Raw genomic sequence first — 12073 nt, forward strand, 5'->3', positions numbered from 1 at the left:
GGCTCCAACTGCTGTTTCCAAACGGCGGCCGGGCTGTCCCCGCGCCGCCTGTCAGTCACCTCGGCCGGCGCCCCGGCTCGTCTCCGCCCGCAGACTCCGCGCCTTGCCCGCCAGCCTGTTCCCGCGCGCCGCCCCGGCCGCCACCCGCGCCCGCAGCCCCTCCCGCGCGCCGCCCCGGCAGGCAGTGGGACGGGCACCTAAGGACCCTGCGACCGGGGCCTCGAAGGACCCCAGGAGTCGCCCGCACTTCCGGCCGCCGGCGAAACCATGTTCGTCCCCTCCGGGGACTCGGTCCCCGACCTCGCGGGGTGCACCCTCCTAATGGTGAGTCGGGGCAGGGGGCCGGCGTCAGAGCGGCCCCCGGACGCGCGCGAGTCTGCGGGGCCGGGTCCTGGTGGCTGAGCGAAATGTGCGGGGACGTGACCTTGCGCTCCGTTGGTGCCGTGTGGGCCACTCGCTGTACCTTTCTTGGAAAATCTTCTCAGCGAGCTCTGTATCGCGCTTAAGCTGGGGAGTGATTGTCGTTAGTCAGGAAACTGCAGACGGGCTGGTAAAGACTTGCCGACAGCACGCGATTCTATCGCGGTTCATTCATTGCTTCAGTGAGCGTTGTGTTGTGTCAGTGTGTAACGGTAAAACCAGGTTCTGTGTCTCAAGGAGTTCGCAGTCTAGTTGGGAACACACGTAAATAAGTTAGAACGTTGAAAGGGGTACAGAAAGACCCGGGGATTTATTGGGAAGGGGAGGGATACAAAGATCTGTTAAGAAAAGCTTCGTATGTGGAATTAAAAAGAAACAAACATAGAACAGATTGGATGAAATAGGTGAAAGGGGTCAAAAGTACAAACTTTTAGTCAAAAATAAGTCCTGGAATGTAATTCGCAACGTAGTAACTCTAGTTAACACTGTGTTGTATGTTTGAAAGTAACAGAGTAGATCTTAAAGTTCTCATCACAAGGAAAAATAATTTTTTGACTGAGTGGTGATGAATGTTAAGTAGACCTGTTGAGGTAATCATATTGCAGTGTGTACAGATGTCGAATCACAATGTTGTGCACCTGAAACTAACATATATGTATCCGTTTTTAAAAGGACGGTGGTAATAGAAAAGTCGCTTTTCGACAGTTTTCATAATGAAGGCAAGAAATGTCAGTGGGGACTTCCCTCCTGGTCCAGTAACTAGTACTCTGCGCTTCCACTACAAGGGGCATGGGTTTGATCCCTTGTCGAGGAACTAAGGTCCTACTTGTGGCCCCGCTCAAAGCAAAAAAAGAAGTATCAGTGAATGATATAAGCAGCTTTGATAGTGTACTGAGGAAGAAAATTTGACTTCATTTCAAAGTGTCTCCCTGAAAAATATTCGTTAATCACAAAAGGGAAAAAGTATTTTTGCAGGAGATACCTGGCAGAAAGAAAACATCATAGAGAAAATAGTGTCCACAGGTTACTAGCAGTACCCTTGACAGTGAAGAGGGAAGCCATATTGGATTGAAGAAATGGGAGATGATGTGGAGATGTGTATGTTTGTGCTTTTGTTCCTGAATTCAGAGATAAAGTTCCTGCTTGTGTCTTAGTGGACAGACTGTAAGGAATTTGGGCTCTGGAGGGACACTGAGAAGTGACAGCGAGTTTTTCAGAAGGAAAGATTTTAGAGGGTGTGAATATGCTGATGGGAGAATCCAGTAGTGAGGAAGAAACGAACGATACCCAAGAGTGAGGGTCTAACCAAAGTAGCAAAAAAGGGAAAGGGAATTAAAGGAGGTAACCAGGGGATTGGTACGGGAGGGCCCAAAGTGGGAGGCTGCTCTGAAGGACCCATAGAGGCCAAAAACGAGCAGTTGCTGGAAGAGTGCAGAGGAGGAGGTATAGTGAAGAGAAACTTTGGAGACAGGATCAATGAAAATTAGTCCTGTCCTGCTGTGGCTGCTGAGGGGAAGGGAAGCAGGTCCCTGGTTTAGGTAACTGGGTGAGTAATTGTTGCTGTTTTCTGAAGTGCAAAGTAGGGAGCAGGTTGGGCAGATGCTTTGTTTTGTACCTGCTGGTTTTGACACAACTGTGTGGAGATAGCCGTTAGGCTTTGGAGTTCAGGTGAGTGTTTGGGGTGTAGGTAGAGATGTGGTAGTTGGCTATTTGAAGTCATGAAGGAGAGTGTGTGTGTGTGAGAGAGAGAGAGAGAAAGAGAGTGAGCAAGTGTATGTATGTGTGTGTGTGTGTGTGTGTGTGTGTGTGTGCAGCATGAAAAGAAGCTCCCTCCAATCTTTAGGCACTAACGAACCAAATGGAAAGAAGACCCAGGAACTCTGTTGTTCACACCTCACAGCCTCCGCACCTGCTTCACCACTGCCTGACCTCATCATATCCCAAGTCTTGGTGTGACTGTCTCCCTTACCTCTTTCAGGGCTGTAGTTACTGGCCACCTGAAGTGACTGTTTCCTTGACCACCCCTTTTGAACTTGCAGTCACCCATAAACACACACACCCTTACTGACTTAAATGTTTTCTATAGTACTTACCGCTGTGTATTTTACTATCTATTTTGTTTGCCCCAGCAAACCACCCCCTCACTAGATGGAACTCCACAAGGGCAGGAACTCTGATCCATTTGTTTACTGCATCCTCAGTGCCCAGAACAGGGGTTGACACATAGCAGGTATTCAGTAAGTATGCAGTCAGTAGTCTCCAGGTGGAGCTAATGAAAAGCTCAGAACCCAGGTGTGATGCACCTGAGCATTGGTGTCCAGTACGTCCACTGTGACTGTTGTCTTCTGTCTAAACTTCTTAAAGTGCTGCTGATTTGGATAACTTAATGAACTTTTTTTTTTTTTTTTTTTTTTTACTGTTTCAGCCAGCAGTATCTGTTGGAAATGTTGGCCAGCTTGCAATAGATCTGATTATTTCCACACTGAATATGCATAAGATCGGTTACTTCTATACTGACTGTCTTGTGCCAATGGTTGGAAACAATCCATATGCAACTGCAGAAGAGAATTCAGCGGAGCTCAGTATAAATGCTGAAGGTGTGTTATATCCTTCCACAAGGCAGATTTGTGTCAAGTCACAGCCAGACTCTCCCTGGGTGTCCGTTGGCACCTGGAGTGGCTCTTTAGAATCCACAGTGGTGCCCTCCTCTCCTGCACACACCCTGGATTACAGCCCCCTCGAGAGATGTGCTTGTATTTGTACCCTTGGATAGAATGATTTTTAACACGGGGTTTCCCCCTGTTATCCTCAGTTTTACTTTCTGTCCTCCTGGCACGTGTAAGCATTGCTAACACTGGGCTCAGGCCTATGTGTTTAATGTGCAGCGCCCCATGCAGGCTGAAGTCATCTGTCTGTCCCACAGTGGTAGCATTCATCGTAATGCACACTGACCCGGCTCAGAGAGGCAAGTCACTTGACTGCAGGAGGCCTAGGCCCTTCCCAGGCCACCCATCTCCACAGTTCCCTGCTGTGCTGTCAGTTGGGGTTAGTCAGGGCTCTCAGCGTACAGACCAACCACTGTGTTCCTCTGGCCTCTGTATTTTCTGAAACTGGACTTAAGTCTTAAAGCCTGGATTATTTAGAAGCGACTGACCACTGTGTTCCTCTGGCCTCTGTATTTTCTGAAACTGGACTTAGTCTTAAAGCCTTGATTATTTAGAAGCTAAATATTTTTGACCAGAATACGTGAAAGGTGATGTTATATCACATGAGCAAGGTGCTAGGAAACAGGATCTTACCAACAAAACAAGATGTGCATGAAGCTCTGGTGGAGAGCAGGAGTGCTGCTGCTGCTGCAGAAGTGAGGCGTCATGGACGTCATCTCAGCCTGCCCACTTCCCTGGTTCCTGAGCTTCCAGCTCTAGCCCACTTTGTCCCAAACACGCCTGGTGGTCAGCACCCTTGCTGATGGATGCTGCATGGTCCCAGTCACCCCACACACACCAGTGCAGTGAGATGATCCCAACAGACCTGTAGAATGGGAAAGACGTGACCCACCAGACACAGTGCCTGAGTCTCAGGTTGTCTGTGATGTTTACAGTGACTGAAAGCTTAGCCCTGGCACAGAGGCCTAATCACATGTTCTCGGAGACTCTGTATTTTGTTCTCGGGTCATTTCAGGGCTTCTCATTCTTGGAGGTAAACTTGGGCAGGGCCTCCTAAGCATCAGTAAAGTGGGCCCCTTGTAGACTCTGGTGAATGCTGTGGATCCTCCTCACAGGATAAATTCACAAATATTGACTCACAGAGTTCTTACGTGTTACTTCAGGTCTTTCTGAATCTCCTGAAGAAAATAAATATAGCTTCTGTGTTTTATCACACAGCTAACCTTCGCCTGCATTTTACTCTTCCTTCTAACCCCAATGAGTGTGACTATTCTCTAGAGAAAAGAGGGAACAATATCAGAAACCAAACCTTGAAAATGGGGTCATTTGTTATAAGGATAGAAATTTCCAGGGGAATCCTCTAGGTTTACAATCAAAGAAGAAAAATAATTTCTGATAATTTTCTTATAGTTAAATTTCAGCAATGAATCTATTCCATAGAATAAAGCCCATGGGTGAATTCTGAGGTACTTTTAAAATGTTTTAGCTAAATGATGTAGTGCATATGTTCTGTGTTTTAACTGGCAAAAATCTTTAGGGACTTCGCTGGTGGTCCAGTGGTAAAGAATCCACCTTCCAATTCAGGGAACACAGATTTCAATCCCTGTTTGGGGAGCTTGAGATCCCTCAAGCAGCGGGGCATTTAGACCTATGTGTTGTAACTAAGATTGGATGCAGCCAAATAAATGTATTTTAAAAATATTTAGATACAGAATTTTTCCTAGTTCAGTTTTGTTATTAATTTCTCATGTATGACTCCTTAATTTTAACTATCATATGGTTTCATTCTCTTATATTTGCAGTATATGCATTGCCTTCAAAGAAACTAGTGGCTCTTCAGTTAAGATCCATTTTTATTAAGGTTAGTATATTGCTTTTGTCTTAAGTTTATTAAAGTACAGTATAATGAGAAAATACTGAGTCATTATTAAGATTCAAAAATCATTTCTTTCTTTATACAGTTAAGCAGTCTGAGTTTATAGAGAAATACTCATAAAATTTCAGAGTTGTCACTATTATTTCCTCAATATATTGAAAGGAATTGGGACATATAGCTTGGGTCCTATATATTCCCGATTCAGGTACCATGGGTGAAAAAATTTAAGCATATGAGTATTACAGGTTTATTCTATTTGCATTACATTTCAAACCTGTGGCACCTGCATTAAAATGACGTGTATCTGAAAATACACTCTTGAATCCAGCTTCTCTCCCCTTCTGCTGTCACCACTTCGGTCCAGCCCATGTCCTCTCTCATGCCCCTGATTCTGCTTCTGCACCACCCGCCACACAGGCTCTTCCACCCCAGGTCCTGGAAACCTCAGTCAGATCCTCTCGTAGCTTCCTGTCTCCAAGCAAGTTCATAGCCCTCACCACTGTCTGGCAGGAATTTGTCCACACTGACCTGGCAGCCACTAGACACCTGGAGCTATTTAAATTTTGTTTCATCCATTGAAAGTAGAGTGAAAGGTCCACATCCCAGGTCAATCACCTGTTCACCTCTTGCCACACCTGGTTGATCCTCTGTGTGCGCGTGCACAGTTTCCTTCTGCCAAACAGTCCAAAGCAGGTGCGTGCCAGCATCACGTAACACACGTCTACAGGAAGGAGAGCCTCTTTCACAACTACAGTACACCACACACCTGGGAGATGAGCATCAGCAAATACTCAGACTTCCCCAGCTGCTCCCCACACACCCATCAGTTCTGCATCCAGGCGAAGTTCGAGTATTGCCTCAGCTGTCACACCTTTTTAGCTGGTATTCAGCATGGAGCTGACTTCCTCCTGTGATTCACAACGCTGACTGTGCTGAGGGACCTAGACAGGCATTCTGCCTTCTGGCTTACCTAACTGTTGCCCCTGATCAGATTTGGGGCAGAAATTTATAGTCATTGTCCCTCATCTTTCACCATCAGTGCAAGGACAATAAGTGGATCTCAAACTAACTATAAGTTTAGCATATGTAAACTGTTAGTAGTATCATCACAAAGACTGATGAAATATTACATAGACTACTCTTCTAACAATCTGAGATCTAACTTTGTATTTTCATTGTACTCTTTCCATGGTATACAAAGTATAAATCAAAGTCATTCTGTGAAAAACTGCTTTCCTGGGTGAAAAGCAGCGGCTGCGCCAAAGTGGTGGTTCTTTCTAGCAGCCACTCGTATCATCGTAATGACCTCCAGCTGCGCAGGTAGGTCTGTGTCTCTGAACAAGTATATTTGTTAAGATGTGTACAGTTATTAGGATGATTGCTTTACTAAAAGGTTAAAACAAAATTTTAACGCCATCCTTTCCTTTTCTCCCTGGAATTTAGAAAGAAGGAGGTGAAGATTGTGGGGAGATAGGGGGAGTGGCATTGGGGGCCCTTGGTGTTCCCGGGGCTGCAGCACTGGGGTCTAGGGTAGCAATGGGGTGCTCCTGGGGCTGCACTCTGCTGTGTGTGTCTCTGGGACTATGCTCTGCTGTGTGTGTCATGAGCCCACAGCACCTCAGGGCTCAGCTGATGGAGAGAAAGGAGAAAGAGTACCTGAAGTTTATCAGTTGATTGTCTTTGAAAGACTGGATCACTGTTTCTATTTATTTCCATGTATTCAACCATTTGTATCTGCAGAACTCCAGCTGCCTTTAAGTACAATTTCCAGGCATGTCAGATTGAATTCTTAAATAGAAGATAAAGTATTCAAGAGTTAGAAATCCATACTATTTATTGCATTGTCATTTGCACACCTGTAAAATCATGAAATATCTGCAAAGAGTAGCCTCTCAAAACTAGTTAATTTCTGAGACTGTCACAATAGACCACATTTCTGAGGCCCTTGTAAGAGGCCTTGTTGGGGCGTGGCTGTGGGGTCTTCATGCTGGCCTTGCCTTTGGTTGTTTTCCTGTCCCCAACACAGTCTCCTAAGTATGTGAGTAGCAAGTCAGAGCAATCATTTTACGTTACTCTTCCATAAACTGTCAGAACTTGCATTTTGCCTTCTGCAACAAAATATATGGAAAACAAGATAATTTTTGTTGAAAGAACTCTTATTTGTCTTAATGTTCATATTTGTGAGTGTTTAGTTAATGATATGATTGTTTCTTTCCAGTACCCCCTTCAGGTACATTCTTACCCCTTCCATGCAAAAAAGTGTTCAGAATAAAATACAGAGCCTCAACTGGGAAGAAATGGAAAAAACCCCATGCATTCCTGAAATAGACGATTCTGAGTTTTGTGTCCGTGTTCCTGGAGGAGGGATCACAAAGCTGCTCTATGATGAAGGGTGAGTGTGTCTCCCTGTGTCTTTGCTCGCCACATGATTTGAAAATGAAATCAGGATACCTGGGAGTGTTTGGATTACTTGCTGGAACTCTGAAAATAATACAGCACCTCATTAAATAGGTGCTGTGTTACTTTCAAGGGAAAGACTGAAATGTGGTTATAGAATTGGTTCCTGAGAAGCCATATTTAATGCTTTATTGTGTGTAGCACGTTAGGGGTCCTAACACTTATTCTCTGCAGCCTCTATAGTCAGTTCTTTATGTGGTGGTGGTGGTGAGATGTACATAACATTAAATAAACCATTTTTAAGTGTACAATTAAGAGGCATTAGGTACATTCACAGTGTTGGGTACCCATCAGCACCATCCACCTTCAGGATTTTGATTCTAAATAGATCTTCACTCATTAAGTAATAACTCCTTTCTTATACCTGAAAGTGTATTTCTTATTAGAACCATCATTTCCTCCAACGTTTCTTTTGCCTAGTCTGTGTCCCGTCTTTCCTCTCTGGCTTACACCCGCAGTATATTATTTCACCTCCTCTCACACCACAGCCCCGAAGCCCCGGCTACCTAGTCACTCCCACCTGCTCTGCAGACCACCAGCTTTGAACTGTTCTCTTGCTCTGTTCAGGCCCCGTCACCTGTGCCTACACTGGTGTCGGGTCATAGACTGCGGAGCTGAAATAACAGGAATGTGTTTGCTCACAGTTCAGGGGGCTGAACCGAGTTCAGGCGCTGACACGGGTGGAGAGGAGGCGGCACAGAATCAGAGGGGCGGCAGCCACAGAAGAGGACCTGTGGGCTGCCTGAGCCTCTCAGCCCTGAGCACACAGTGCAGGGTGAAACCATGAGGCCAGAGAGCAGTCCCTGGGCAGCTTTGTGACTTTGGTCACAAAGTTAGAGGCACTAGAGAAAGTGCTGAGAGAAACACACTCTTCATGGAACATTTGGAAAATACAGAACCGTACAAGCAATACTTTAAAGTACTCACCTGTGTCAACCAAAAGTAACTACCATGACTAGTTTTTTGGTCTGCTTTCTTCCCATCGCCTTTAAAATAGTTAAAGTAAATACTTGCATCTGCAGGATACTGCAGCTGTAGAGTTTATGCTGTTTAAAGATATTTCTCACAAAACTGATGTTCTTTTGGTTTTCTCACACAAATCTTGCTGTGAGGCAGGAAGGTGCATGTGCCCAGGGTGAGTGTTACATGGCTCCCAATTCTGTCTCCACACGTAGAAGGTGTGGCATCTCCTCACATATGATCTGGCTGATCACCTCTGTAGGAACACAGGCTCAGTGGAACTGCCGTTGGGAAGCAAAAAGAATACCTGATTGTTCTTTTCACTTGTTGCAGCTGTTCTAAAGAAATCCCAATCGCGATTCTGCTGAAGTTCGTTTCAGAAGGAGACAACATCCCAGATGCTCTGGGTCTGGTTGAATATCTTAATGAATGGCTTCAGATAATCAAACCACATGTAAGTTTTACTAAAGCTTAAGCCTGATTGTTCTGGTTAGGTATTCATAAACTTGCATTTTTACACACTATATAAGTAGACCAAATAAGTGAAAGTTTATGTTAAATATAGACATCTTTATATAAATTTACCTCGAACTTTTGAAAAGAAAGCAGCTAACCATTAAGACTGATTTAAAAAAAAAAAGGAAGATCTTAAGTATTTCATTGTATTTCTTAGTGTTGCATTAATTATAGCAACTTGTTTATAAGGATAAACAAGTCCTCTTTAGAATTCAAGTTTTTCTTTTTTAAGTAAAACGTACAGTTATGGGAGCACTACTGTAGCTATTGGACATGCATTATAATTAAAATACATTCCCTATTACAAAATAAGAGCATTATACCAGGGAAATCAATTAGCCTTTAGGCATAACAGAAGTAAACGAAGCCTGCTTTATATAGCAGGTGACTGTCTTTTTAATTCATGCCTTTTCACTGAACAAACGGATGCAAATCATGCAGCACTGATTTTTTTTTTAACCCCTATTTTCTTTTGAATTTGATTTTGTTCCGTGGACTCCATTCACAGTCATTCTGGCATATCTTTATGATTTGGAATTTGAGGGAATTTATCTTCAGCTGATATAAAGACAGAAATTTATTACTTTGTTTTTTCCTTACAATAAAAGCTAGAAGTGTCAAAACCAAAAGGAACAAACTGTAGTATGTGTTAAAGGGAGAGGGAGCAGTAAAGCTGAAGGACCTAGATGCTCTGTTCTTCACTTGCAGTGTGAGGACCCCACAGCATCTTCCCTGCCCTGGAAAATGCCGAGTTCCTGGAGGTTACTCTTCGGCAGTGGTCTTCCCCCTGCGCTCTTCTGATCTGTTTCAGTTTTATACCTTACTTCCCAAGACGCTTACTACCAACACAACTGGTAAACAACTGTATAAAAAGAATGTATTAGGAAATCTTTACTTTCCACAGAAAAATCTCCAGGAAAAATGGATTAACACAAGGTTGTTTTTACCATGTTTTCCATCATCTACAACAAATGTAAATTTGGTGCAATAAATTGTTTTCTAAGTAATTTTGTCTAAAATGTGTTCTGTGTTTTTTTTTGACTCAGACTTCTATATTAGTTTCCTATGTCTGCTGTAACAAATTACCATAAACTGGGTAACTTAAGACAAAATAAGTCAATTATCTTAAAATTGTGGACATCAGAAGTCCAGAATAGGTCTCCCTGGGCCAGTCACGGTGCTGGCAGGACTGCGTTTCCTCCGGAGGGTCTTGGAGAGAATCGTTTCCTACCCCTTTCAGGCTCCTAGAAGTTGCTGTGTTCTTTGGCTCATGGCTTCTTCCTCCATCCAGAATAATTGCCCCATCTCCAAGAATTTTAGTATGAAAGAAAAGGTTTTCATTTTTGCATGCCTAATACATACCAGTCCCTTTTTACCTGCTATTTTGTCACATTACCTCTGTGCCTTGGCTTTCTAATCTGTAAAACAAGGGCTTATGATGCTAAGGGGCACACCCTACTCCATGTTGTTTAGTCACTCAGTTGTGTCTGACTCTTTTGCAACCCCATGGACTGTATAGCCTACCAGGTTCCTCTGTCCATGGGGTTTCCCAGGTAAGAATACTGGAGTGGGTTGCCATTTCCTGCCATCCAGGGGATCTTCCCAACCCAGGGATCAAACCCAAGTCTCCGAGGTTACTGCATTGCAGGCGGATTCTTTACTGCAGAGCCACCAGGAAAGCCCCCACTCTACTCCAAAGCATTCAGTAAATGATTTACTTCTGATAAATTACTCTGGGTTCTGTAGCCTGATATGTTCCCTTTTTGGAAACTACTATAGGTTAGGGTAGGGAAAAGATATTCCACACAAGTGATAACCGAAAGAGAGCAGGGGCGGCTACACTATTATCAGACAAAACAGACTTTTAAGTCAAAAACTCAACTAGAGAGAAGGACATTTTATAAGATAAAAGGGTCAATACACAAGATATAACAATTATTAATATATAGGCTCATAACATCAGAGCACCCAAATATATAAAGCAAACCTTGGCAAAATTGAAGAGAGAAATAGACCATGACACATTTAATAACCCGTTTTCAGTAATGGGTAGAACAACCAGATACAAGACTAGTAAGGAAACAGGACTTGAAAACACTAGACCGATTGGATCTAACACATGCAGAACACTCCACACAACAGCACAGAACACATGTTCTCAAGTGTACATGGAACGTTCTCCATGATGGATCACATGTTAGGCCACAAAAAAGAAAGTTAACAAACCACACTGAAATCATACCAAGTATCTTTTCTGACTAATATGGAATGAAACTATTAAATCAGTAGCTATAAAATTAAAAAAAAAAAGATTCACAAATAAGAGCAAATTGACACATTTTTGAACAACCAGTAAGTCAAAGAATACTCCCAAGTGAAACTAGTAAATATCTTCATACAAGTGAAAATGAAAGCACAATATACACACATTTGTGGGATACAGTAGTAAGTTTACAACAGTAAACATTAGAAGAAATTTCTCAAATCAACAATCTCACTTTATACTTCAGGGAAGAAGAACTTTAACCCAAAGTTAGTAGAAAGAAGGCGACAACAAACATTAGAGAAGAAGAATAGAAAAAAGGCAATGAAAGTAAGAGTTGGTTTTTTTGAAAAGACCAACAAAACTGATAAATCCTTAGCTAGATTAAGAAAGAAAAAGAAATCAGAAATGAAAAATAGATTACAACTGATGGACTTTCTTAGTGGTGGAGTGGTTAAGAACCTGCCAAGGCAGAGGACACGGGTTTGATCCCTGGTCTGGGAAGATTCCATATGCCATCGAGCACATAAGTCCATGCGCCACAAGTACTAAAGCCCAAATGCTCCAGAGTCCTCGAGCCACAATTACTGAGCCTGCACACCCATGCTCCCCAACAAGAAGCCTCCGCAATGAGAAGCCCGCACACCACAACTAGCAAGTAGCCCCCATTCACCACAACTAGAGAAAGCCTGTGTGCAGCAACGAAGACTTAGTGCTGTCAAAAATAATATATAAAAAATAAAGTGAGTTTTTAAAAAATTGTTTTTAAACCTGTAAAACAACAAGTTTTGGTGAAGAAAGTGGAATCCTTTTGCAGTTTGCAGGAAAGTAAAATGATGCAGCCACTATGGAAAATAGTATGGAGGTTTCTAAGTATATTAAAAGTAGAACTACCATTTGATCTAGCAGTCCTAC

The 12073-nt window shown here is 43.2% G+C and overlaps 1 protein-coding gene across 1 annotated transcript; it reads left to right on the top strand.

Moving 5' to 3' along the window:
• The first annotated feature begins 206 nt into the window (after positions 1–206).
• On the top strand, positions 207–9902 carry PSMG2 (proteasome assembly chaperone 2). The gene is made up of 7 exons (XM_052660619.1): positions 207–324; positions 2846–3017; positions 4889–4947; positions 6164–6282; positions 7181–7354; positions 8713–8833; positions 9604–9902. Exons 1-7 carry the CDS (start codon positions 268–270, stop codon positions 9694–9696), a joined length of 795 nt encoding a protein of 264 aa, XP_052516579.1. The 5' UTR covers positions 207–267; the 3' UTR covers positions 9697–9902.
• Positions 9903–12073: the final 2171 nt, after the last annotated feature.

Source organism: Budorcas taxicolor, chromosome 22, assembly GCF_023091745.1.
Source record: "Budorcas taxicolor isolate Tak-1 chromosome 22, Takin1.1, whole genome shotgun sequence".
Classification (NCBI taxonomy): Eukaryota; Metazoa; Chordata; class Mammalia; order Artiodactyla; family Bovidae; genus Budorcas; species Budorcas taxicolor.

Bases quoted from the DNA above. Each gene is read 5' to 3' on its own strand.
- PSMG2 (XM_052660619.1), top strand. From the start codon at position 268: ATGTTCGTCCCCTCCGGGGACTCGGTCCCCGACCTCGCGGGGTGCACC. The intron at 6,283-7,180 runs GTAGGTCTGTGT...GTTTCTTTCCAG, and splicing joins AATGACCTCCAGCTGCGCAG to TACCCCCTTCAGGTACATTC. The intron at 7,355-8,712 runs GTGAGTGTGTCT...CACTTGTTGCAG, and splicing joins AAGCTGCTCTATGATGAAGG to CTGTTCTAAAGAAATCCCAA.